At 43.3% G+C, this 27,016-nt stretch overlaps 1 protein-coding gene across 1 annotated transcript in view; it reads right to left on the minus strand.

Annotated features, from left to right (window-relative positions):
- LOC136578962 (cadherin-6-like) overlaps positions 1–27,016 on the minus strand; it is a 327,675-nt gene that overhangs the window by 160,574 nt on the left and 140,085 nt on the right. The window contains exon 2 of the mRNA XM_066579187.1: positions 20,848–21,225. Within this exon, the coding sequence (XP_066435284.1) occupies positions 20,848–21,081 (234 nt within the window). The 5' untranslated portion in view covers positions 21,082–21,225. The remainder of the gene's footprint in view (positions 1–20,847; positions 21,226–27,016) is intronic.

A 27,016-nucleotide genomic window follows, 5' to 3' on the forward strand; every position in this document is an offset into this window, starting at 1 on the left:
TATAGAAAGCCCAGGAAATGTGCTATCCATCATTTCATATTTTGACATCCTATTTAGGCATTCTATACAATTACTCATTTTACACATTGCCTGTAACACATATGATGTCAAAATGAAATGACATTATTTTATACTTTGTCTAAAATATGTTAGATATCCTAGAAAATAGCTAGGCGTCTTTATACAATGCCTGCGTTTCCCTTGCATTACTGCTATATTTACTATAGTGGTAGGCTTGAGGGGTTCATGGTGCACATTTTGATAAAACTGTGTGACCCACCCGTCATGATCCATATAGTAAGATATATGGTATGTATAGTCAAAAATAGTCAGAGCCTCTTTGGAATACCCTCTTTACGGAGCAGTCACACGTTGTTACAGAATCTCCCTCTACATGTGAACAGGATTTGGTTTAATGCCATTCATTTTAATAGTGAACGTTTCCGTTGCAGTTTTTCCGCTGCAGAAAATCCACAGCGTTTACGCAATGTGTGAAGGCACCCTAAGGCCTAGGTCAGACGAGTGTTGTTTACCTGCTGCTAAGCAATGTGTAAACCACGCTGCTGTAATGCAGCGATCATGTGCGTGTAATGCAGGGATCATGTGCGTGAACAGGACTGCCCCTAGCTGCTTGGAGCAGCTCATTCACTCGTCCATGGTGCGGGCAACCTGCTTCCACGGCTCTTATAAGAGCCTATGGAAAGCAGGCTGGACAGTGCGCACCACGGAGCTGACAGGTGAGTCGGCACTCGCTATCCATTTTTTTTAGAAGCGCAGATTCTGCACTTCTAAAAAGGGCCCAAGTGAACGCTTCCATTGCAACCTATTTCTTGCTATAGCAGCGTGGTTCACACACTGCTGTAGCAGCATGTAAACCACGCTCGTCTGACCGAGCCCTAAAAGGGTTGTCCAAAATTTGAAAAATGTAGCTCCTTACTTCTAAAAGCAGTGCCACATCTGTCCACAGGTTGTGTGTGGTATTGCAGTTCTGCTCCACTGACATGAATGTGGCTGAACTGTGATACCAGACACAATTTGTGGACAGATGCTGCACCGTTTTTGAAAGAAAGAGACCTTCCTTAATCCTGGACAACTCCTTTAAATCGAAGTAAAAATGGCAATGCCGTAGAGGCAGTCCTCTCAGGGATGATTAATGGAGCCATCATAGAAAACTCTGAACAAGTATGGTCAACAAATAGAAGTAGTTGAAGGGTTTCACTCTATATATTTATTATTGGCTTGCTGGTATATTGTGTTATTCAGTAGCTGCCGTCCTTTCATGGTTTGGTGCCTCCGATATGTAACTTCCTTAGGACTGTAAAGACGTTGTACATTATACTCTCCTCATTTGTCAATATTACACAGTACAATGTCTCTTTGGAGTCTGCTTTGAACCCTGCTGAGTGCCGAGTCCGTTGTCAGCAGGTTCTCCTAGGTTTCGTTCCATCAATGAATAGTCTTGTATAATTTAGTTAAAAGAGTAAGTAACCTTGTTTCTGTTCCCAAAATACATTTATATATCTGAGATCTCATCTGTCATTACCTGGCGTATTCTCCCATCCATCAAAGCCTCCGTGAAGACAACAAACATCTTCCCAGGACTTTTATTACTGCAGCTCACATAAATAATTTTACTGTTATCAGCAGAAGTTAAATATTGCTACAATATCAATCTCATGTTGAGCGCTCGGGCTTCAGACAAACAAATGTAGCATCTAGATGCCTTCTGAATATTGTTCTGCTTCTAGAAAAATACTAATTAGCACAAAATACGGAGCTACAAATATTTACAGAACAGTTTTCAAACACGCCGCTGTTAGTAGACAAGAGTAGCTTTTGTCGCAGGCACTATCAACAATCTGGAGAAAAGCAGGCAGTAACCAAGTAGATGCGGTAATCCAGTCAATTGGTTTACAGGAAGTACATAGTGGGAAAACTAGCTCGTACCACACTCTTATGGAAGCCATCTTAAAGCCCATTTACACGCAATGATTAGTGCTCTAAATTCATTCACTTGTTGGTTATCACCGAGTTTTAGCTGGCATAAAAATGGTCGTTAGTGTGTTCACTTTTCGTGTGGTTTAAATGGCCTTTGTTCAGTTGTTCAGTCTTTCAAATGAGTTGAGGGGAGGGGCGATTGTTAGCCCAGCTAAACACAATGGCTACTTGTTTACTCATGCCAGCAGAAGACAATGGCTTATCTTTACACTAATTAAAAACTTGCCAGCCAGAGATTCTTGGTATAAACACACCCACCTGAGCAAACAACATATACAGTGTTTACTTTAGCTAATGAGGGAAATGGAGAGGATTTAACATAATTATCTTTAAGTGTAAATGTTGTTAATTTGTTTGTTCGTTTGTTCATTCAAGCGACAATGAGGCGACAATGAGCCTAAATGAGGCTTTAGGGTACGTTAAACACAGCAGAATGCTTTAGAATTTCCACAGCTGAAAACTTAGCGGCAAATTCTGCAGCATTTCCACATCCAAAATGGAGTCAAAACCCACACTATTGGTGTGTATTTTCACTTAAAATCAGCCGTGCATCAGCAGATGATTTCAGAAGAGACAGCGCTTACCTCCAAGGTCTTTGCACTGTCAGCACAAAGACATTGGTGGTGAGCTCTGACAGCACGAAGACTTTGGAGGTGAGCGCTGACAGCACGAAGACTTTGGTGGTGAGCGCTGACAGCACGAAGACTTTGGAGGTGAGCGCTGACAGCACGAAGACTTTGGAGGTGAGCGCTGACAGCACGAAGACTTTGGAGGTGAGCGCTGACAGCACGAAGACATTAGAGGTGAGCGCTGACAGCACGAAGACATTGGAGGTGAGCGCTGACAGCACGAAGACATTGGAGGTGAGCGCTGACAGCACGAAGACATTGGAGGTGAGCGCTGACAGCACGAAGACATTGGAGGTGAGCGCTGACAGCACGAAGACTTTGGTGGTGAGCGCTGACAGCACGAAGACTTTGGTGGTGAGCACTGACAGCACGAAGACATTGGAGCTTGAGCGCTGACAGCACGAAGACTTTGGTGGTGAGCGCTGACAGCACGAAGACTTTGGAGGTGAGCGCTGACAGCACGAAGACTTTGGTGGTGAGCGCTGACAGCACGAAGACTTTGGTGGTGAGCACTGACAGCACGAAGACATTGGAGCTTGAGCGCTGACAGCACGAAGACTTTGGAGGTGAGCGCTGACAGCACGAAGACTTTGGTGGTGAGCGCTGACAGCACGAAGACTTTGGAGGTGAGCGCTGACAGCACGAAGACATTAGAGGTGAGCGCTGACAGCACGAAGACATTGGAGGTGAGCGCTGACAGCACGAAGACATTGGAGGTGAGCGCTGACAGCACGAAGACATTGGAGGTGAGCGCTGACAGCACGAAGACATTGGAGGTGAGCGCTGACAGCACGAAGACTTTGGTGGTGAGCGCTGACAGCACGAAGACTTTGGTGGTGAGCACTGACAGCACGAAGACATTGGAGCTTGAGCGCTGACAGCACGAAGACTTTGGAGGTGAGCGCTGACAGCACGAAGACTTTGGTGGTGAGCGCTGACAGCACGAAGACTTTGGAGGTGAGCGCTGACAGCACGAAGACTTTGGAGGTGAGCGCTGTCTTTTCTGAAATCAGCTGCGGATAAGCAGTTGATTTTGAGTTAAGATCCACACCAATGGTGCATTTCACTTGACAGCATGGAGTGGACCCCAGCATCCACCACTTTAGAGCGATTTTCAGCACCAAAGTGTAAGTTTATGTAAATAAACTTGCTAGTTATCACATTGGCTATCATATTAACACACGTTGTCTGAAAACGCAGTGACATCCTAAAATCTTGAAGTTTTCACTCTAGCCACTAAAGCTAATAATTGTCTGACACTTCCTGTTTTGGACCGCAGCCTCATGGACTACAGAAACAAAAACAGAATATGTTCATTGATTTCTATGGGAGAGTGTTCTAGCCATGCTCTGTGACCTGTGCGGAGGTCACTGCCATGTAGCCAAGGAGAGGAGGTAGGCTGTGACATCACATACCCATATAGGTCACTTTTCATTGTAGTCCGGCCAGTAATGATAATGAGATGACTGCTGAAAAGTGATCTCTATAGAGCAAGAAGAGTCAGTATAGTATTGGGCTTGGTGGCCAGAGTGAAAAGTACAAGATATTAGGACTTGTATTAAATACACATACTGAAATGGAAAATGAAAAAACAAAAATCACCAAAAAGTTCAATTTAAAGGAAATCTGTCACATACTTGTAGCCCTATGAGCTAAGCTTATGGGCTAAAATTCGGTGACCTGCTGTGTTCGCTGTGTCACTGGAGTGACACAGACTTGATCATTTTGTACGCGTTTCCCCGCAATGCATTGAGGGTGGCGCTAAGTAGTCCACCTATTCTAATTTTAAAATGGGCGAACTACTTAGCAGCGCCAATCAATGCATTGCAGCAGCGGCTTCCAGTGCTGACATCAGGAGAACGGTGTGGAAGGTAAGTATAACACTTCCATCTCCAGACTTAGCAAGTCACCTTGTTTCAGCCCATAAGCTTAGCTCATAGGACTTACAGTAGCTGACAGGTTCACTTTGTCTTCAAGCCGGAGGAGGAACACTTTGTTTTAGTCATCCTTGCTGAAACCTAAAAATTGTTCTAACAAAAAGAGCCAATGTTGCACATAGCAACCAATCAGATGCCAGAGTTCATCTTCCTATTTTTTTAACCCTTCCTGACAGACGCTCAGCCCACTATAATCATAGACATTCCGCTGCAACCATCAGGATCATAGTGAAATACAATTCAGGCAAGTTAACCTTAAATGTAACAGTTTGGAGCCCCCTTAGTCACGGCACAGCTCACACAATCCCCCGTGGTAGATCAGTCAGATCCCAAACAAAACTACTTCTTCTATCCCTAGGTAATCATGCTGAAGGGGCTCTGGAAGTGCAACATGACATCAAGGAATTATCCCAGCAAGTCTGCACTCTTCTTCCCTCCCTGCCATGTGCCCAAACAGCGGTTCATGCCCACATATGGGATAATTCCGTTCTCAGGAGATAATTGCTTAGCACATTTTGAGGACCTTTTCTACTATTGGCCCCGGTCAAAATTAAACATTTGGGTCTAAACCTATGTATTACTGAAAAAAATTGTGATTTTTCATTTTCTTGGCCCACTGTCCACAAAATCCTCATAAACTGTGATATCAAGCCACTCACTAAACCCCTTTATTAATTTTTAAAGGGGCATAATTTCCAAAATGGAGTCACTCTCGGGGTGTTCCCCTTGTTGTGCTACCTCAAGGGACTCTGCAAATGCAACACGGCATCTAAAAATGATTGCAGCAAAAAATAAGCTTTGGAAATGTTCCTCAAAATTATAAAAATTGCCCCAAAAACTGCTGTCAAATTGTAATTATTAACAATTATATATGGTTTGAGTGTCTGTCATGTAAGAAGAAAAATTCTTAGTTTTTCAGTCATTTCTGTAAATTAAGGATTTTTCTTGGGAATCACTTGGGGAAGTAAAAGCTTTTACCAGATAAGGTAACACATGTCAGATCTGAAAAATGTGATTGGGTCAGGAAGGCCAAAACTGGCTGCAGGGGAAGGGGTTAAATGAAGGAGCCGAACGCATCGCTTTCAGTAGGCAACAGTGACAGGGGTTTGTGTGCAAGCTGTCTTTGTATGGCAGCGAAGAGTGCGGTCAACAAAAGTAGATGTGGAGTGTTTTATTATACTGTATTATGGGTAATTAGTTCTTAGCCTATTAACCTACAAGTGACGAAAACGCAATGATTAGGTGATACAAACCGGTGCGAGCTATGTGATATAACAACAATTACCAGCATTGCCAAAGTCACAACAGGACAAGAATAGGCCTGCTTGATATATATATATAAATGATGGGAAACTAATCCAAAAAGAGAGCGCACTGAAGGGTCATCCTTCCTGACATTGCTCCCTCATTAATCATCAGTGAAGAAGGATCTGGGTGTTCTTGAAGATCACAGAGTAAATACCAGCTGGCAATGTCAATCTGCACAACTTCTATGGCCAGCAGGATACTTTCATTTATTAAAAGAGGTCTAGACCAGAAGGATAGTTCTGCTGCTTCCCAAACTTTTGCTGCAGACTCATTCTGAATATGTAGTTTAGTCTTTGGCACCAGTTCATAAAAAAGATGCTTAGAGGTTGGAAAAAAAGTACAAAGAGCAACAAAACTTATAAAAGTTGACGGGGAACCTCAGATATCATGAAAGATTTCTCTTTAAACGGCAATTATTTCACCTTGAAGAGACGTTTAAGAAGAGACGTAATCAGAATCCTCAAACTATAGTAAGCAGTTCTTCACAAATGATCACCTCAAAGTACAACAGTGTGCCCGCTCCAACCGGAGGGGAACAGGGGGTAGATCCCAAGCTGCACATGGAAAGGGCCCGTCTAGATGAAACTCCCACTTTAATTGCCGACCCAGATTGATTGCCGCTAGGGATCAGGGGGATATTTTACGGTTTTGGTTTCCTGACATTTGTTTCCTACCTTTTCTCAGTTGCACTAAGGAATGTAGGTCTTTTTTCAACCATTACTACCTTTAGAGGTTTAGTCTTTTCATTCGAGATCTAAAGGTGTGAACTTATGAACAGCCTCTCACAAATATAGCTCTCGACTAGCTGTCAAACATTCATCTTTTCAACCAAAGGCAGAAAACCATTCAATCACATCCTCGGCTCAGAAGACAACCCCGCCACATACGGCAATGAGGCGCGCCTGTCTGAGCGGGACTAGTTCAGGACAGGCATCCAGCGTCTGCTAGTAGACCACAATCTGACCACACAGACGGCAAACAGAGATTTACAAAACAGCGACAAGCAGAAGAAAAGGGGGGAATGTATTAAGAGCAGTTTTTCAATATGATTCCTGCAGGGCACGATGCCCCTAACGCTTAGAGCGGCATACGTCTCCTCATGCATCGGGCACGTCTCGGACCGTCCATCTGCCTAAAAATATACGACAGCTACAAGCTTCAGTAGATGTCTGACATCATTTACACCCGTTTCTGGTGTTAATTACATATGAATCTGTCGCCCCAAATAAGCCACGCCCCCTCCGGACAAGTCTCTCCCTCTTTTTCTAAAAGGGCCGTGAGCAACGCCCATCTTAAAAAGCTGCAAGCAAAATTTGTGACATTTTCATGACAATTTTTCTTTGATAAATCCCCCCAAAGTGAATTAGAAAGTTGCAGTTAAGGCCCTTTTACACGGAACGATTGTCATTCATAGTTTAATCGAGCGAAAATGGAAGATATTCATTCAGTGTAAACACAGGGAACGATTGGATGATAATTTGTTTGTTTATCGCTCCCTTTCTGCAGGCATAAAAATCATTGTTGGCCCGCTCACTAATCGTTTGGTTTAAACACGGTCCATTCAGTCGTCCTCATTCACTGGGGCAGTCAACGACTAAACAATCCTGTTAAGAAGACAATAAATTATTTACCTTTGTGTTAAAACTGAATACCAGAGCGAACGGACCAACTGGGACATCGTTTACTCATTTACTTGGGAGAACGATAATCGATTGCGTAAAAGCACACTTAGGGCTTATTCCCACGAGTGATGTCGGCCGGCCAATATACGCTACCATCTGCGGTTGTAGAAGTTCGTGAACGGGCGCACAAATCTACAATTTGGGCCCTGGCGCATATATGCTGAAGTCACCATGCCATTGCCCCTTTCCGCTCCCTCCCCGCTTGCAGGCTCACCTCTGCTCTCCTCCCTTCTCGTTCATTGCAATAGGAGGGGGTGAGATGGCGCAGAGCTAAGCGCCGCCCCATCCCACCTCCTCCCATTGCTGACTGTGGGGAGGGGGCAGAGCCTAGCTCCGCCCCTATCTCGCCCCTTGTCCACAGCCAGCAATGTGAGAAGGCAGAACAGGATGGTGCTTAGCTCCATCCCCATCCCGACCCCCAATTACAAAGAACGAGCTGGGAGGAGAGCAGAGGTGAGCCTGCATGGGGGAAGGAGAGCAGAGGGAGGGAGTTTAGCAGCCACACTGCTAAACTCCCTCCCACCCCAGGCTGCTGTCATGGGCTCCCATAGGAGTATTCTGGTCCAGAAAATATTTTCAGGACTATATTTTGGGCCCGATGTAAAAACATCCGGCGCTGTATTGGCCAGCCGGGCGCTTTTACGTCTCAAGAATACGGCCATGTGATCTGATGCATTGGAATCCAATACATCAGATCACAGCGTATATCGTCCGATTTTGAAAAGAGGTTTGTGGGTAGGATTCCCCATCATATGATGTAGTCAAGAATTGGCATTGTCAACTCAAATGTTGTTGGACTTCAGTGGAAACAGCTTGAATCCGAGGGCGACCGCACTCCGCTATCGATGAACATGCCATACTGCAAGTGGAGGCTGCCATTTTGGAAAATCGCTGCGTAACCATTTGCGACCTGGCCCAAAATGGCAAGATTAGTGTTGGTTTCATGGAAAAAAATCATCCAAGACCATCTTCATATGCATAAGGTATCCATTCGCTGGGTTCTCCGGCTGCTCACACTTTTCCAGAAGCAGGAATGAGTTGAATGCTCCCAGGCTCTTTTGACGATGTGCCATGGAAATCAGGAGGACTTTTTCAACAGACTGATCACACAGAATGAAATTCGGGTCCAACACTATGATCTGGAGACTAAAGTCCAGTCGATGCAATGGAAGCATCCAGACTAACCGTCTCCAAAGAAAGCCCAACTGTCGGCAGGCAAGCTCATGCTCACAGTCTTTTGGGACCAGAACAGAGTAATCTTGATGAATTTCCTAGCAAAAGGTACTACGATTATTGGGGTATACTATGCTTCACTGCCACGGAAATTGCGGAAGTGACGTGTTCGCCTTCTGCAAGACAAGGCCCCAGTTCACAACTCATATGTTGCCCAGATTGAAGAACGCTGCTGCGAGTATAAAATTCTACGGCACTCCATTTATTCACCCGATCTCGCACCATCGCACTTCCACCTATTTCCAACAATGAAGTCATTTTTAAAGTGAAAGCATTTACCAGATGATGAGACTCTGATTTCTGAACTCACAATGTGGCTTTTGGAACAACCTGTCAACTTCTACAAGTGAGGTGTTTACAGCTGCATAAAGAGATGGGAGAAGTGTGAGTCCCTAGGTGGCAGGAAGTGGGTCGTGGGAAATCTTTAATAAACGCCCCTCGTATGTACTAAAAAGGGAAAGTGGAAGTGTTAGTTTTACTATGCGACCTGGCGATCATGTGACCGCTGGGAGTCCCCTATTACAGCAGAGCTGCAGGGTCCTAGCACACCCTGATCAGCTCTGTTAGTGACTATTGTCATTACAGGGGGATGTTTTTCCCTGTAACAGAGGCTCCTATGGATGTCCCAGCTACATTGGAAAAAGTGAAATTGAAAAAAAGACCATGTGAATGTCCCCCAGAGCTCTTATAGGACATCATGGACATAGGTGTTAAAAAAATAGCTACAAACAAAAGTAAAATGGAAATATATAAAAATGAAAATATCCCACCGCTGACACCAACCAAAGCCATCGCCACATGCACCCTGCATTCCAAAACTACACAAATTATACATCAAAACGTCCAGAAAAAAATGAAGAGTCCAATCCTATACTTTATTTTAGTATAAATATACTAATTTAAAAAATAAACAACTATAAATGTAAAAGACATTTTTTTTACTTTTTTTTTTACCTCTAATAAAACTAAAAAAACAGGGGAAAAAGTCAGTGAAAAAAAAAGATGTAAAAAAATTGCTGTAAATGTCATGGGAAAAAACAGCTAAAATAAATTTAGTAGCTGAAGAAAAAAAATAGGGCAGTAAAACTGCTACATAAAATCTATATGATGTGTCTGGTCCTTAAGGGGTTAAGGTACCTAGCATGGAATGATGCTCAGCTGGACACCAGCCTCTATGCTGACTATACAGGATATTGCAGACATCCCTAGAGGAGATCGAATAGTCATGGGAGGGCTAGAAATCAACACTGACTGCAAAACCCGGAGAGCGGAGCGGCGACCGCCGGAGCGGCAGGAAATGTATCCGTGTTATTAGTCCTGTGGCAGCTGTGCTGGCAGCTTACAGGCCTCAGTAAGGTCATTATGTCAACATTTACTTAGTCTGTTTTGCTACCTGGAGGATACAAAAGGCGCGCTGAACCGGAGCGGCTCAATCTATATTAGCATCCAAGAAGCATGTTCTGTTTGGTAAATGGTGGCCACCGATTTGTCACCCTCCATTCGCGGCCCGCCGACACTCTTCGGCTGCCAGTGATAAGGCGATTTATTCTCCAGTGATTTGCACTCAATCAATTTCTATCCGGCATGTGCTAAAAAGTGATTGCCTGGCGCTGCGTAAGGTCTGGGGGTAATGTTATATTTATGCCGTGTCATCTGATACACCGCTCGCACCTCCATTAAATACCCACATCTACTTAATTCTTCTTACACATTTAAAGCCGACTGCTTATCTTAAAAGAAAAAAGTCACGGAGGCGCGGGAATCCAGGGGCTTTAACCCTTCAGCAGAAATTACATTCTAGATTGGCTGAAAGCGAAATTATGGCTTGTTATTTGACGAGCTCTATGTATGATAATGTCTGTGTGTAGTGTATAGGGTGTGTATAGTGTGTGTAGTGTATAGTGTGTGTGTGTAGTGTATAGGGTGTGTATAGTATGTATAGTGTGTGTGTAGTGTATAGGGTGCGTGTATAGTGTGTGTAGTGTATAGTGTGTGTGTGTGTAGTGTATAGCGTGTGTTTAGTATGTGTAGTGTATAGGGTGTGTATAGTATGTATAGGGTGTGTATAGTATGTATAGGGTGTGTATAGTATGTATAGTGCGTGTATAGTGTGTGTAGTGTATAGTGTGTGTGTGTAGTGTATAGCGTGTGTTTAGTATGTGTAGTGTATAGGGTGTGTATTGTATGTATAGGGTGTGTGTAGTGTATAGTGTGTGTGTGTAGTGTATAGGGTGTGTATAGTATGTATAGTGTGTGTGTAGTGTATAGGGTACGTGTATAGTGTGTGTAGTGTATAGTGTGTGTGTGTAGTGTATAGCGTGTGTTTAGTATGTGTAGTGTATAGGGTGTGTATAGTATGTATAGGGTGTGTATAGTATGTATAGGGTGTGTATAGTATGTATAGTGCGTGTATAGTGTGTGTAGTGTATAGTGTGTGTGTGTAGTGTATAGCGTGTGTTTAGTATGTGTAGTGTATAGGGTGTGTATAGTATGTATAGGGTGTGTATAGTATGTATAGTGCGTGTATAGTGCGTGTAGTGTATAGTGTGTGTGTGTAGTGTATAGTGTGTGTGTAGTATGTGTAGCGTATAGGGTGTTTATAGTATGTGTAGTGTATAGTATGTGTAGTGTATAGTGTGTGTAGTATGTATAGTGTGTGTAACTGTAACCAGTTCTTTGTCCGCCTCTGTTAGACTGCTGGCCTACTTTTGGGGATTGCAGTTGTGTTATGCCGTGACCCACACATTCATCATTCACACTGACCTATATGCATTGAGATTAAAGCTTGAGTAATGGATTCTTCGAACATTTCATTTCCCGTCGCACGGCTCTTCCTGCGCGGTGAGGCTCGGGAGCCATGGCTGCTGGCTGACCTAAAATACACGTTCACTTCCTTCCTCCAGCCTCGCGTACCACGGTACTATGTAACCTAAATAATACTGAAGGGGAAAATCAGAATGTCCCATAACCTGGCATGCTCTGGTCCTGATAATCCCTGCACAGTCGTCCCACACCATAAGTGATGGAGCGGCACTGGACAGGCTGCAGGCGGCTCCTCGGCATCCTGGTGAAGTCCTTGATGCTGACATGTTGATGACGTCAGTGAGTCCCGGCAGGTATGTGTGTACAAGTATGCCGGATCCTCATAAAAGGCCAAATATCGCACTTTAACTCCATGTATTTTAGTTCTTATACTCTACAGTTCCGGGATGGCGGGGGTGCAAACAGATTTAGGCTCTCTTAAACATAAATGAGGACAGGACAGTTGCAGTCCTATTTTCTGATACTTTTTAACACGCAGACCATAGTTACCTGGCTCTACCTCTCTCTACCTGATATAGTAGGGACCACAAACAAGTGCCAGTTCTCATAGCAGGGGGTGAGATGTTCAGGGTTTAGTATGAGCCAAATTCCATGTTTCTAGATGTGTTGAGAAGACAATGTCACCACTATAACATTTAGAGGGAACCTGCCACATGGTTAATGCTGCTGGAACCATGGACAGCACGAACCGGTGACAGGTAGGCCTACTGCCCTCAGGTATACGTTATTCTCAAATGTTACGGCGTTTCAGAATGAACACACTTTGAAGTTTGACTAAGAACAGAGCTACGAGTCAAGGAGGTGGTCTTCACCGGTCCCTCCCCGCCCGCAGTATGTAGACTCACCACTCTCTCCGTACCACATTAGTCTTACTCATGGACCTTTCCCAGTACTGGTTCCAATCCACAGGTTAGTGAGCATCCCCGCAGCAGCTTCAGGCCTGCTATCAGTCCACCAATTCTGCGTCACGGAGGCGGCCCTTTCCTTAGGATAAACTCATTGTCTGGGAGGCGCAGAGTCCTTCTTGCTGCGCGGTCTACACTCACAGCCTGTGATGTCTCAGCAGCCCACAGCAGTCAGCTCAATAACCACCATAGGCTGGAAAAAGGCCATTTTACATCACATCTACAGCATGCCTTGGCGCAAGTACAACGTCTACTACCTACTGTAACCCACAGGGCTTCCTATTGTAGTCCCTGTGTCTACACACAACAGTGGTAATTCCCCACCGCCCGCCTGACCCCACCAGCCATCAGAGTGAACAACATAACTAATAATACTATTCAGTTGAACACACATTTATGAAGGCCTGGGTTCAGCCGATTTCCAGACAGCGAGTACCAGACACCCTACCCTGCCATGAAATATGGACATTGCTATAAAGCACAGCACAACATGGTCTTCAACTCAGAGGCGCGATAACATCATCCTGGGCACAACTCACATGCTTATCTATCCTCAAAAATCCCAGCTTTATTGTAAGGGCAATGCGGATGGGGAGGAAACCACAGAATCCACTCACAAGCCTCAGCTTCTACCGGGAGGTAAGTTCTTGATTGGACAGAGGAGAGTCATTGCATCTTGATACTGTGCCGCATAAGAGGTTGGTATATAAAATGAGAATGCTTGGTCTGGCCGAGAATGTGTGTAAGTGGGTAAGTATCTGGTCAATGATAGAAAGCAGAGGGGGGTTATTAATGGTACATTCTCTGATTGGGTCACTGGTACTAGTGGGATACAACAGGGGGCAGTATTGGGCTATATTATTTTTAACCAGTAGCAAGCAGCTGCTGCCAAGGCAAAAAGGATCACAGAGTGCATCAAAAGAGGTCTTCCTCTTTATAAGCCACTAGTCAGACCACATATGGAATATTATGTAGGGTTTTGGGCACCAGCACTCAAGAAGGACATATAAGAGCTTGAGCGGGTACAAAGGTGGGCAACTAAAGTAATAAAAGGAATGGGTGAGCTACAATACCCAGAGAGGTTATCAACATTGGGATTATTTAGTTTAGAAAAAAAGACAGATGAAGGGCGATCTTATACCTATGTTTAAATATATCAGGGGACAACACAGACCTCTCTCTCATCATCTATTTATACACAGGACTATAACAAGGGGGCGCCCTCTACGTCTAGAGGTAAGAAGGTTTCTACACCAACATAGGGTGGGTTCTTTTCTGTAAGAGCAGTGAGACTGTGGAACTCTGCCTGAGGAAGTGGTGATGGCAAATTTGCTAAGAGTTTAGGAGGGGCCTGGACGCCTTCCTTGAGTGTTACAATATTACATGTTATATCACTGATTACTTCATTACTTCATCCGGGCTTTATTCTGATTGCCAGATTGGAGTCAGGGAGGAATTTTTTTTCTGAAAATCATCTTCTACCTCATTGGGGTTCTTGTGCCTTCCTTTGGATTAACACTGGGGGGTAAATCGGCTGAACTGGATGGACATCTGACTTTTTTTGGCCTAGCATACTCTGTTACTACGTTCCAAGAATGAAATGAGCCATGATAACAATTAGGTTGGTATGGATGACACCAGTCGGCGGGTTGATTGATTTGGAAGCAATCAATGAATATATACTGTATAACAAATAAAATGTTGATCACTTACGGGCCCGGAAGGCATTATAATTTCACACTTGCTTACTTTTTCATTTATAAGTCATAAAAAAAGTAGCGGCGCAGCTATCCTTACAATATATGAGATAATCCACTGTGTGTTCAGGTTTGCATCTTGTTTCATTCCATATTCAGACTCAGCAGAGAACCTAAAAACCTCCACTTAATATTTAAAATGGTGAAATAAGCGGTCTCAGAACAACTGTAAATATATTATTCATTGGCTGGGAAATAAAACTTAATGGGACTGATAAATTTCCTTTATCGTTCTTTTTGTTTTTTAAAGAGTGATGCACATACATTCCTCACCTAGAGGGAAGCAGGCGGTTCTCCTGTCACAGGGGGACGTTCAACATATGGTTCAACTGAACCGGGCCAGATGCAACCAATTCCCAACATAAAAGTCAACTCTATCATTCACTCCGCTAAGAAATTAGACATTAGCCGTGTTTTACGAAGCACTTAAAGGCATACGCTAAAACCCACAATTACCAGATAACAATGTAATCTGCAAGTATTGGTGATTATTATATATTTCCCTTTATAGTCTTAGTGGTCATCGTTAGGTCGTTTTGGGCAACTGATTAATAAATATTATAATCGTCATTAATAAACAATATTATTTCCCAACATAACAAACACTACATGCCTAATGAGCAATATAGTCATTGTATCTGTGCTGGTAGTATCCGAGGCCAGTGTCAGTGACCGACAAGCGGAGCAGATACAGGGGACCACCTTGGCACTCCACTGTCCGGAAAATGTAATGTGCCGATGGTGGGCAACTGTAGTTACCATCGTCTTGGGGCACTGGGCGTTAAGTGTCAGGATAAACTGTAAATGGCACCATTGGACGGGAGACCAGTAAGTGGGCAGACGGGCACGTTTTGCCTCTGTTGCGTGGCATTGGGTTTTCCCACAACTGACACTTCTCAGCTATCCATAGTATAGGTGATAAATGTCTGATTTCTGGGGGCCCCGGAAACAGCTGAGTGTTTGAGTCTTCCACTCAGCACCATAGACTTTAAATAGAGCAATGCTTCACTGCAGCTCCATTCAAACTCCCCCTTACTGCAGTTATCTAGTGAGGAGTAGCAGGGCCTCAAGATCCCTGTTTTAGTGGTTACATAGATCCCAATGGTGTGGCCCCAGCAATCAGGCTTTTATCATCTATTTTGTGGATGGGTGATGAATGCAGTAAACCCCTTTAGGGAGCTTTCACATGGGATTGATAAGCAAAAAAGAACAAGGGGTGTAGAAAGTAAGAAAAAGGAAAAAAAAACAAGGAGGGGTGCACAGGAGGAAAGAAGCTGAAGGAAACTGCACCATTAACCCTCTTGTGCAGTTTTCCCTTCCCCGCCCACACACTGTTTTTCTTCTTTCTCTACCCCCTATTTAGTTTTTTTTGTCCTCTTCCGCCCTCCACAGTTTTTCACCTGTGCTCACATTATCCAGCATTTCATTCAATTCAGTTCAGCATTTCACCAACACCTATGATTTTCATACTCTCTCACGGTTCAGGACATGTCCCAGCCAATTTATAGCGCCCCCTTCATTTTATTATTTAGTTCCTGGCCCGCGCCTTTCATCTAGTGACCCATCCATACTCTCATCCATACTCTTCTACAGCTCAAAACTTACCCCACATGTCCATATTCAAGCATGCAGTCTATTTCACAACGTTAACCCCCCCTCCCCCCACTATTGCCATTCCTCATTTAGTGTTCAATCTTTTTTTTTCTCCATTTTTACTAATAACCATAGATTTCACACACTCTCCCGTTTGATTTAGATTTATGGTGTCCCTTTGCCTTCATACATTATTTCATGCCATGCATTCATCATCTATTTAGCATACAGCCAATCATTCATCCCTTTATATTCGTAAGTCAGAATTTATCTTTATCAACTTTATTCATTTCTCTGCCGACACTTTTCATTACCGCTTATACCAGCTGCTATTACCGTTTATCTAATCTGCGCCCGCTTGGATAGTGTCATGCACATGCCCACCGGAGTTTTGACAGCTTGGGGTCCTCCCTCTTCTACGCGCATGCGCGGGCTTTTTAAACAGCACTGCCTCTTAAGTGCGCCTCTCTGGCTCAGGCTCGTTCCTGACTTCTCTGACTACGATCATACTGCCAATGCAATCACCAGCTCACCTGGCAGGTCGGCTACTGTTCTTACTCCATGGGATCTGTTTTGTTGGAGTGTTTCCTGCTTCCCATTAGCGGTCCTGACTTCCGGGGGTTACCAAAAATAATGTTCCATCTACCGTCAGATAATAGGTTGTAATCTAGCGATTTAGTCACATATTTAATTATCCACTAGAGTCATGTTCTGGGTCCTATCACACTGTATCATCTTTGTATATGAATTTTTGATATTTCACATCCAGTGTTCCCCAACTTCAGTGTTCCCCGACTCCAGTGTTCCCCAACTCCGGTCCGCAGGGACCCCTAACAGGTCATGTTTTCAGGATTTCCTCAGTGTTACACAGGTGATATAATTATTGTCGGTCCTCAGACATTACACCGGTGTTCGCACTATAGGATATCCTGAAAACACGACCTGTTTGGGGTCCCTGAGGATCGGAGTTGGGGACCCCTGATCTAAACATATCTTGTATGTATTCATATATCGATTACCTCATCCCAATTTTCTAGTCCATTTCCCATTCGTTTTCTATCAGATTGTGCTTTTATGTTTTTTTACCGATACTGTGCTTTATATTTCCTTCTGTTCATTATCCTGTTTTTGCGTATCTCACCCCGCAGAGTATTCTGTCTATATGATTAGGTATGGCTCCCCACCGAGCAGCATCTTCGTACTTCTTCCTGTCATTGGATGTACCCTCTGACCGCTACCCATATACATGAAGGGTTTATATACGGTGTATTTTGTTTCTAATCATAACTTCTATTACTGATATATTTTACCTGCGAGTTTATATTACTTGAGTTGGGATGAACTATTATATACATTCTTCTTTTGTTTTTACTTCCTATATGCTTTTCCCTACTGTTAAGCTTTATCACTGTGCTCTCCAGCTGAGCTGAGGAAGGGGCGATGTGCCCAGAAACACGTTTTCTATTTGCTAGGTATTCTTCTAATAAAGGAGAAGCTGGACTTTCACTTTGGCTTACAGACTCTACAGTTTAGAGGGTTGCGCCAGCACCAGGTGTTCTTTTTCCTTATCACATACCGGTAATATCCAATCGCTCCCCATACTTTATTTTTTTTTGGCGCGCTATCTGGTCTGGCGACCCTTCCATGAAGTTCAGTCCTTAATAAGCCATTGACCTCTATATACCTCAACAAGCCATTGAGCTTTGTATATGTCACTCAGGGGTAGCTCCACACTTCCTTTTCTTATATATTCATCCTTGAAAGGTATCTTTACATCTTGTGGGCTGAAAGTAGGTGCCTTGCTGCATCCAGAGATGTAAGTGTTATACTTACCTGTCCTGTCGTTCCCCCGATGTGAGCGCTGAAAGCCGCTGCTGCAATGCATTGAGTGGAGCTGCTAAGTCATCAGCCTGTTCTAATCTTTTAATGGGAGGACGACTTAGAAGTGCTGCTCAGTGCACTGCGGCGGCGGCGGCTTTCAGTGCTGCCACCGGGGATACACCAGGGAAGGTAAGTATAACACTTATGTCCCTGGACTCAGCAGGTCACCTACTTTCAGCCAATAAGCTGAGCTCATAGGGATACAAGCAGGAGACGGAGTCTCTATAGCCTCCCTCTTATTGAAAAATGGATTGGAGAGAAGTGCAACTTATAAATGTTCAGGACTTTCTGGCTGACGATTAATTCTCTACATTTGAGCTTATTTTTGCCTTAGGGGTAAAATCTGCAGGTATTTGTAAGAGGAAGTCCCAGGAAAATGAAATGAAAAATAAGACGCATTTTCGCATACTCCTTTTAATGTTAAGAGAAGAAAGAGCTACTATAGCAAATGAGCACTTGTTAGGGACCCCTCTGACTGGAGCTGTACCTAAAGTTGTACTTCTCAGGGCGTTCTGTACAATAAACTGCAGTTTAAATACAAATGGAATCATTAATGAGTGAACATGGCCCACATTCAGGCCCGCCCACATTCAGGCCCGCCCGCACTTCCAGCGCTGTTTTTCACAAACTATCTTGAAGTATGTTTTACCATAAGAGGAAATGTCTATCTGAAAGGTTTTTACTCCTTCTTGTTTTTGGAAGAAGTTCTAGTTTTGGTTAAAAGACTGCAGTGAGATGCAAAGTGTGAGCAATCTGAAAACGGGCGGTATATACTTTCATTTAGATGTAGAAATATATGCCGCCCGGGTGCAGGAGCCTGCAGACAGATCTTCGCGGTGAGCCTATCTGACAAATAGGCTGACCGCAAAGAATCGCGGCAATTCCCAGCATGCTGCAATTTGCCGGTCGCAAACCAGAGAATCGCTCTGATTCTCCGCTAAGGACAGGGGGCTGGTCCAAAGGTATGGAGACACCTGAATAAATGGAAAATGGTGGTTGGCAATGCCATTCTGTGTTGCTAAGGGGAAGGGGTCAAATCTGGGAGTGGTGGTGTTCAACACGGTGGCCATTTTGAAAATGGGCACCTTGGAACAAAGTTCATATTGTAAAATGGGAAGGGCTACATATGACATATGCATCTGATAGAGAATTTAATGAGAAATCCATATCTGAGTTATAGATGTGATGTACCTTAATTCCTCTCAAAGTTCTTATCAATTTTCTCTTTGTTACAGACACAAATATGTCTGAGAGATTAACACGCGAGGAGAGGGCAGAGACTGTGCTCATCTCCGGGGAGTGCAGTACCCGAGTCATTGAAGCGGATTTCAATAATTGGCACCCTAACAGACCAACTTATCAGCCATAGCACAAATTACTTGCCAAATTATGCCAAACAGGTTCTGTGTTGGAGCTGTGAAAAAGTGGATGTATCAAAACTGCCACAGAAGCAACAACAATGGCCGTCCTGGCGTTCTTCAATAGAGCACATTGCATCTGTTATAGGAGAGCGTGGTGAGTTGAAGCACCAGCTGGTGGATATTGGCGATGTACAAACACTATCTGCATCATCACAATAAGAACAACCACCCTGTTGATTCGGTGGGATAGGCGTCGCAGCCATTGTATCGGGACCCACGTTTCACAGAGACGGTACTGTTCAGTAATAAAGCAAACCTCTACGTGAACGGGTAGGCGGATGTTTCTGGAAGATAGCCATGTTTTTCTAATCCTATGCAACCCCTTATTGATGAAATGGGCAGAAAATATACTTTTTGTGTATACAAATGTACCAAAAGGTTTGAAGCGTACATGTTCATAAGACATATTTGTGGTACGCATCTGCACATTTATGACAATCTATATTTTCTCAAACAAAAGAATGCATTCTGTGCCAAATCTAGTGTGAAAGACGAAAGAGGCCAAAAACTGCAGCAGTGCCCCTTACAACGTTGATCCAGGGATTATTCTGACTGCCATTATGGAGTCTGGAAGAATTTCTTCCCTCAAGGGGGCTAATTGACTTCTGCCTCATTGTTTTTTTTGCCTTCCTCTGGATCAACAAGGACGGGGGTGGGGGCAGAAACAGGCTGAACTGGATGGACATTTGTCTCCCTTCAGCCTAACATACTATGTTACAATGTATGTGAAGAGATTCTATGTATGTAAAGAGATCAGGGTCACACTGCCATGAGCAGTACAAACCCGGGACAGGGAAGCCTGCTGCTCTTGTAGGTGTTTTATTCTTTAAAGTTTGACTTGGAACTGAGCCCCAAGTCCCCGGGTTAGGTCGTGGCAGCCTCTCCCCACCCGCTGCAGGCAGGCTGACAGTCTTTCCCAATACATAAAAGGGGAAAGTATTCATGCAGCGGGTAGGTAGAGGCCATCAAGATCCGGGACTCAGAGCTCAGTTCCAAGTCAAGCTTCCAAAAATATTTATTCTGAAATGCCACGGTGCTTCAGAATTCTACACCCATGGGGGCAACAAGCCTCCTCGTCCCGGGTTCACGCTGCCCATGGTTCAAGCCACATAAACCGGATGACAGAATCCCTTTAAAAAAAAAACTTCCATCATATGGCTGCATCTAATTTACCAGCAAGTCTCCACTCCTTATCTAAACCATGAAATAAAACTCAACCATTCAGATTTCTGACGGACGTTAGTTATTCAAGGTCGTCTCAAAATAACTCTAACGAAAAAATGAACATGGAGCAGAAAACCCAGCTTGTAGTGATCTGCTGTGGAGAATTATTATTTTGTATTATAGGGAGTGTAATATACGGGAGTTCTTCTCTTTTCTCAGTAATACCCAATGCCTATGTTTCAATTCCATAAAGTGCAGTTCAACACAAGCGGCAGAAATCCTGCCAAAATGTCAGAAAAAGGAATGATTAGCTGCAAACATTTTTATAATTGCTTGGAGAGAGGCTCTTGATTCGCAGGCCATGTATCTAGTGTGGCAGCTCCTCTCTTCTCCCACCAGCCACTCAAAAGCTGGCTATACAACACAGGTAGTAAATTACTGTGAAAGACTGCACTTTTCGATGTACCTCAGCCTACTGTATGGCATACTAATCACACTGGAAGACGGAGACAATACCTTGCCAACGTATTGGTAATCTGTTCCCGTATATTCTTCAAGAAGGAAAAATTGATTCCACATCCAGCTTCTCTTCGAGCGACTCCTCTCCATGTCATTTCCTTGGTTGGTTTCTGGGTCCTCCGGCGTTGGTTCCGCACTAGGAGTAGTCCTTTCCGGTAGAGGAGTCGTGCAGCTTTTCTGGGGCTGGCTAACCCAAAAAACAAGAAATAAAAAGTATCCCAAAGTCCTCATATTGCGGTAACAAAGACGTGAGCCGGAAGCCTGCACAATGGAAATGTCTTTTTTCTAATTCCCAAACCAGGTTATTTCTTTTATTGCATTCGGCATCAATCTTCCGGCTGTCCCATTTCTAGGTCTCCGACTCTCAGCGGGTATCTGCAAGAAAATCCAACAGAAATTATAATTTGACATTCCCGGACCTACAGCCGTACGGTTAAACAAACAATAAAGCCAACTAAATGTGCCTTGCTGCTTGTGTTCCCCATGTGATGATTGCGATGATAAAATGAGGCTATGGATTTTAAAAATTCATGGAAAACATCAATTCACTTTAGAAATATGTCTATTTTCTACTGATTTTACAGCTCGGCTACGCGCTTCTGCTTATGAAGGAGCGAGATAAAAATGTCTATCAACCCGAGCTGCACTGTGATGGTAGCGAAACGGCAAGGAGATTGTACTCTATAGAGATACAAAAGGTTAAAAAGTATGCCAGAGTGTACAATGCATTATACAGGGGGGGAAATATGACTGAAATCCAGCAGAACACATTGTACTACATTGGAATAATTCCCTAATAAGACCTGTGCTAACATTCATTGTGATGCCAGACACCAGCGCTCACCATACTGTGAAAACAGGAATTTGTTAAACAAGTTGACTGTAACATTATATTAAAACACATTCATTAAATTACAATGGAGGGGAGATGAATGCCATAACCTTCAGGAGTGGATGTAAAATCATTTAGTCAGTCTGGCATGTAACAACGTTTAGGTATCTGAAGAGACTGGCTTAAAGGGAACCTGCCAGCTGCCCAGGCGGTGGCAGCGCGGTATAGTGACAGCTACGGTGATTTCAACAGTCTGTCACACCAATCGGGTTATTGGTTTCACAAATCTTACTTTTGGAACTGCGCAGAGCTGGATTGGAGAGGGAACAGAGCAACGGCTTCCGCTCCGACACCTGTGTATCCTGGCACAGACAGTAGATGCCACCTGGAAAACCCTCTCAAGGCCCATTGGCACAGCCTGAGTATGGGGTATGAATGTGCAACCAAAAATTCCTCCATCCGATCGTCGGACCTTGTAAAGGGGACAATGATAAACCTCGGCTGATCACTGCTTCTTAGCCACCATAAAAGTGCTCACTGGTCGGCTGTACATCTCCCCAACACAAACGGAGAGATGTACATCCAGCTCTATGGGGAGGAATGATTATAGTCATGAATGTTCTCATCTCATGTAAAAGCAATGTAAATGAGCACCAATCAGCATGCTCTGCCAATTAGCGCTCTTTACATTGGCCCAGAACGGACCCTTAGTTGTTAGAGTTGTCTTCGCTCCATTAGATTATGCATTTTATGGCACGGGTGCTTTCACATCTGTGTCTGTCTCGCAGTCTTTGTTTTCTGATTTTTTTGGACCCATAGAGAGCTGTACATTTTCTTGCTCTCAGTTTTGGTTCAGTTTGACTCTGTTCTGTTCTGTTTGCTTCCAGTTTTTCTGAATGGAAAAAAAATGCAGCTGCAGAATTATTGTTCCCATCCAAAAAAAAAAAGGAAAGTGAACGGAAAGCATATTTCCATTTTGTTTTTGCATGAAAGTCAATGACAGACGGAAGCAACCTGTAGGGCTTCTGATGCCTTCAGTGTTGAATGGATCCTTTTTATCAGTAAGCTGCAAAGCAAAACAGGAGGTGACCACAGCGCCACAGGGGAGGGAGAAGCCCAGCCACCACCCACCAGCCAGGAGTGGGCATTGTCTGCATTGTGCTGGCCTGGAGGAAGAGCTCTGGCAGACATCCCAGAGTGAAGCTTGTGGAGTGTGCAACAACCTGCATATCCAATAATCGGCTATGCTACCCCCAAAATGGTATTTGCATGCAAAAGTTCTGCTTAAACTGGTAATCAGTCCCCATTCAGGTAAAAAGGGCTCCAAACGCAGGTGTGAAACCGCCCTTAAGGTCGATTCAGAGGCAACGATTATCGCTCAAAATTCGTTTAAGTGATCACAACTGAGCGAGGGTTTTGCTTTTAAAGACGACCGTTTAAACTTAACGATTATCGTTGGAAAATGGACAATAATTGATGATAAACGATAACTGAATGATAGATTATATGAATGGCGCGTGCGTCAGTGAAGGTAAAAAATGAGGTAAAAATCGTTAAACGACTGAACGATCTTCATTTGAACCAAACAATAAGCGAATCACTAATGAAAAGTGCGCGATGGGCGCGCGTTTATACGTAACGATTATCGCTCACTTTCGACACTTTTAACAAACTTTGAGCAATAATCGTGTCTAAATGGGCCTTTGGGGTATTAGTGTCTTATAAATGGCACTTTTCATGAAATGCAGCCACTTCTGTCACCCCAGAGACACAAGTGATTTAGCTGGGAGATCTAGCACAATGGTTGCTCCAAAGTGAGCTGGCTTACAACATCCAGAACGACACGGAAAAATAGAGATCCTCAAGTTTGTAAATGCCCCTTAGAGATGTTTGCTGCGGGCGCACTTGGGGAGACGGCAGATGTCATTGATTCTACTGCAGTGGAGGTGCATTGTTTTAGGTCATCCAGTGTCACCAACTGCACCCACGTCAAAAATCTGTAAAATACATTAAAAACTTGAAGAATTCTTCTAACTCTTCATGTAATTCTGTTATATGTCAATTCATGTATGAAAAAATCTGCTTTACTTTTTCACTATTCTCTTTGGATAACGCTGTATTTATGTAATGTGCTTGGTTCTGGTACTATATTTGTTATATGCTTGGTTCTGGTACAATATTTATGTAATGTGCTTGGTTCTGGTACTGTATTTATGTTATATGCTTGGTTCTGGTACAATATTAATGTAATGTGCTTGGTTCTGGTACTGTATTTATGTAATGTGCTTGGTTCTGATATTATATTTATGTTATGAGCTTAGTCTGGTACTGTATTAACCCCTTAGTGACCAACCTTTTTTTGGTTTTTCCATTCTCGCTTTTTCCTCCCCCCTTTAAGGGCTCAGTCAGACAAGCAAATTTTTCATGCATTTATAGGAGCAGGATTTTTTTTTTTTTAAATCACACATCGCGTGTATAAAAAAAATAGTGTGACTGGCTGCATTTGCATTCACATGTCCTATCTTTTTTGCAGGTGCGAATTTTAAGGACCTGTAAAAAAAAATGGACATGTGACCACTTTCATTGGAAAGCATTGGTTCTAATAGAGCCATTTTTTAAAATGCGCCCATACATGTGTGAAAAAAAGGCTTGCCTGACTGAGCCCTAAAATATCGTAACCCCTTTATTTATCCATTGATGTCGCTGTATGAGGGCTTGTTTTTTGCAGGACGAGTTGCATTTTTCGTTGGTACTATGTAATGTACCATATAATGTACTGAAAAACTTTAAAAAAATTCTAAGTGAAATAAAATAAAAAAAACTAAAATTCCGCCAACTTTCGGTGCGTCTTGTTTCTACAGCGCACAAACTGCAATAAAAATGTCCTGATAACTTTATTCTATGAGTCAGTACGATTACTATGATACCAAACTTATATAGGTTTTTTTGCTGCACTACTTTTATTTTTTTTCAAAAACATTACATTTTTAAAAATTATTTTCTGCCGCCATCTTCTGTGCGCGATAACTTTTTTATTTTTCTGTCTACATAATTGTGCAAGGGCTCATACTTTGCGGGACATTGTGTAGTTTGCGTTGGTACCATTTCAGAATACATACGGCTTTTTGCTTGCTTTTTATTGCATTTTTTTCTTGGAAACACGGTGACCAAAAACATGCATTTCTGATATTCTTTTTTTTTTCTATTTCAGGCGACGTTCACCGTACGGGATGAATAATGCATTGCCTTGATGGATCGTACTTTTACGGACGCAGCGATACCAAATATGTATTTTTGTTTTATGATTTTTAACTGGTGTTACTTTTTGTTTTAATAATTAGTAAAACTTTATTGTTCTTATTTCTTTTTTTAGTCCCCATAGGGGACCACAACTTGCGATGCTTTGATTGCTCCTGCAGTGTGATGTAATACCAGAGCCTTACATCATACTGCAATCTGACAGGCCTTCCATCAAGCCACCCCATGAGGACGACTCGATAGGCATTCTGCTAGGACAGCCCTGGGGCCTTTCAGGAGGACACCAACTTCAATGACACTGCTCAGCTCCCTGCGATCTCATCCCGGGAAGCTGTACAGGACCCTGAACATCATTTGGAGGATTAAAATGCCGCTGTCAGAATTGACAGTGGCATTTAAAGGGTCAGCAGCCCTGGTGAGCTGTGCGGCTGATCGGTTCTGTTGCTGATGGGTGTCTGCTGTAAGAAACACCCGGCGTCTGCGGTGTATGAAGAGAGATCACCCCGCGATCTTTCTTCATACATAGGCCGCGATACAGGCCGTCAAAAGGCATATCAGCAGTTACAAAGGGGGTAATGTTATGAAATGCTGAGGTAACCAGGTTAGGCATGGGTGCTACTCATGACCCGGTGCTGTGTGCCCGCCTCCCAGGCGAAAATGTAATTAACAATAGATAATAAATCTTAATCTTAATCAGAAACACTAATAAGACGACAGGTTTCCTGTTGGCACTTGAGTCACACCTGGACCTGACGGCAGACCTTTACTAGAACTACTTGGGTATCTCTGCTATAGACCAAAGGACAAAGCCTGGACGAACTCGATACCTACTGTAACAGTGAGCGTGTTTCCTGAGCGACTGCACACACATTGGAAAATAAGCTTTTAAGGACTCATACAAAGAGAACTTCCTTATTCCTCTTCCTCGGGAGCGTTCTCTGCCATGCATTCTAAACACTTAGACATTACAGTTACTTATCCTGCTTGCTAAACATTAACTCGTGCATCAGAAACATTTCTTGTAAAAATTGCGCGGTGCAGCGAATACATTGGCGTTGTCTGACTGCGGCCATTAATGAAGCCCAGCCTGCAGCTGTAGTGTCACAAGCTGCCGATGGTGAGCTGACAAGTAAAACTAAACAAAACTGATTCTACACCGAGGTTATCATTATTAGGAAAAAATCCACGACAGCTGCTTGATGCCCAATGAAGTGGGGTCTCAGCATTGGAGGCACACTAATAATGATGTTGCCTTCTTCTACCTGTCACCCGGCTGGTGGGTCATTCTAAATCTGTCAGAAATCGCAAGACCTGAAATGCGCAATTGTCTAGCGCTGCGAGCCTCCTTCCTCTCCCCTCGGTTTCTATTGCATCCTCGCTCCTTGCCTCTCTCTCTGCCCTATTATAACCACTTTGACATTAATACATGCCGCTCAATTCTCCTAGGTACAATTACAGGAGAAAGAAGACGGTATGATCTGCATGCACTAGAAAGTCAGACCACAATGCGGTGTCATAGGGAAAGAATTTACATTAGATATATATATATATATATACATATATATATTTATTCATATATACATACATATATATATTTATTTTTATATACATACATATATATATCTAATTTAAATAATTTCCCTATATATATAGACTTTATTGAGCTGAACATACCCCTTACATTCTTAAACAGTGCAATTGTTTCTGGCCATCGCTATGGTGAATTCTCTCTGCATTCAAACAACCTTGCAATTTACTGCTGGCAAAGGTAAAGAGTGTCAAGTGTCTGCCCAAGCGATTGGAAAATGAGACAGTACACAGGGGTTACTGTATCCACAGGAACAGCAGAATGTCCTATTAGAAGCTACCAATTAATGACTATGACACTGGCGGCTGCAGTAGTGCTTGTATTTCCAGCACAGAAACATGTAGTTAAGCAGTTCTTAAGAAAACATCTGCTTTTTATTTCATTAGATGTGACTAATCAGCTGCTGCTTTCTGCCCACCGCAGCAAGCTTTATAAATAGTTTACTTACATTATCGTTACTGCCGTTTAATGTCCACTTATGGGAATAT

This window comes from Eleutherodactylus coqui, chromosome 9 (genome assembly GCF_035609145.1).
Source record: "Eleutherodactylus coqui strain aEleCoq1 chromosome 9, aEleCoq1.hap1, whole genome shotgun sequence".
Taxonomy (NCBI): domain Eukaryota; kingdom Metazoa; phylum Chordata; class Amphibia; order Anura; family Eleutherodactylidae; genus Eleutherodactylus; species Eleutherodactylus coqui.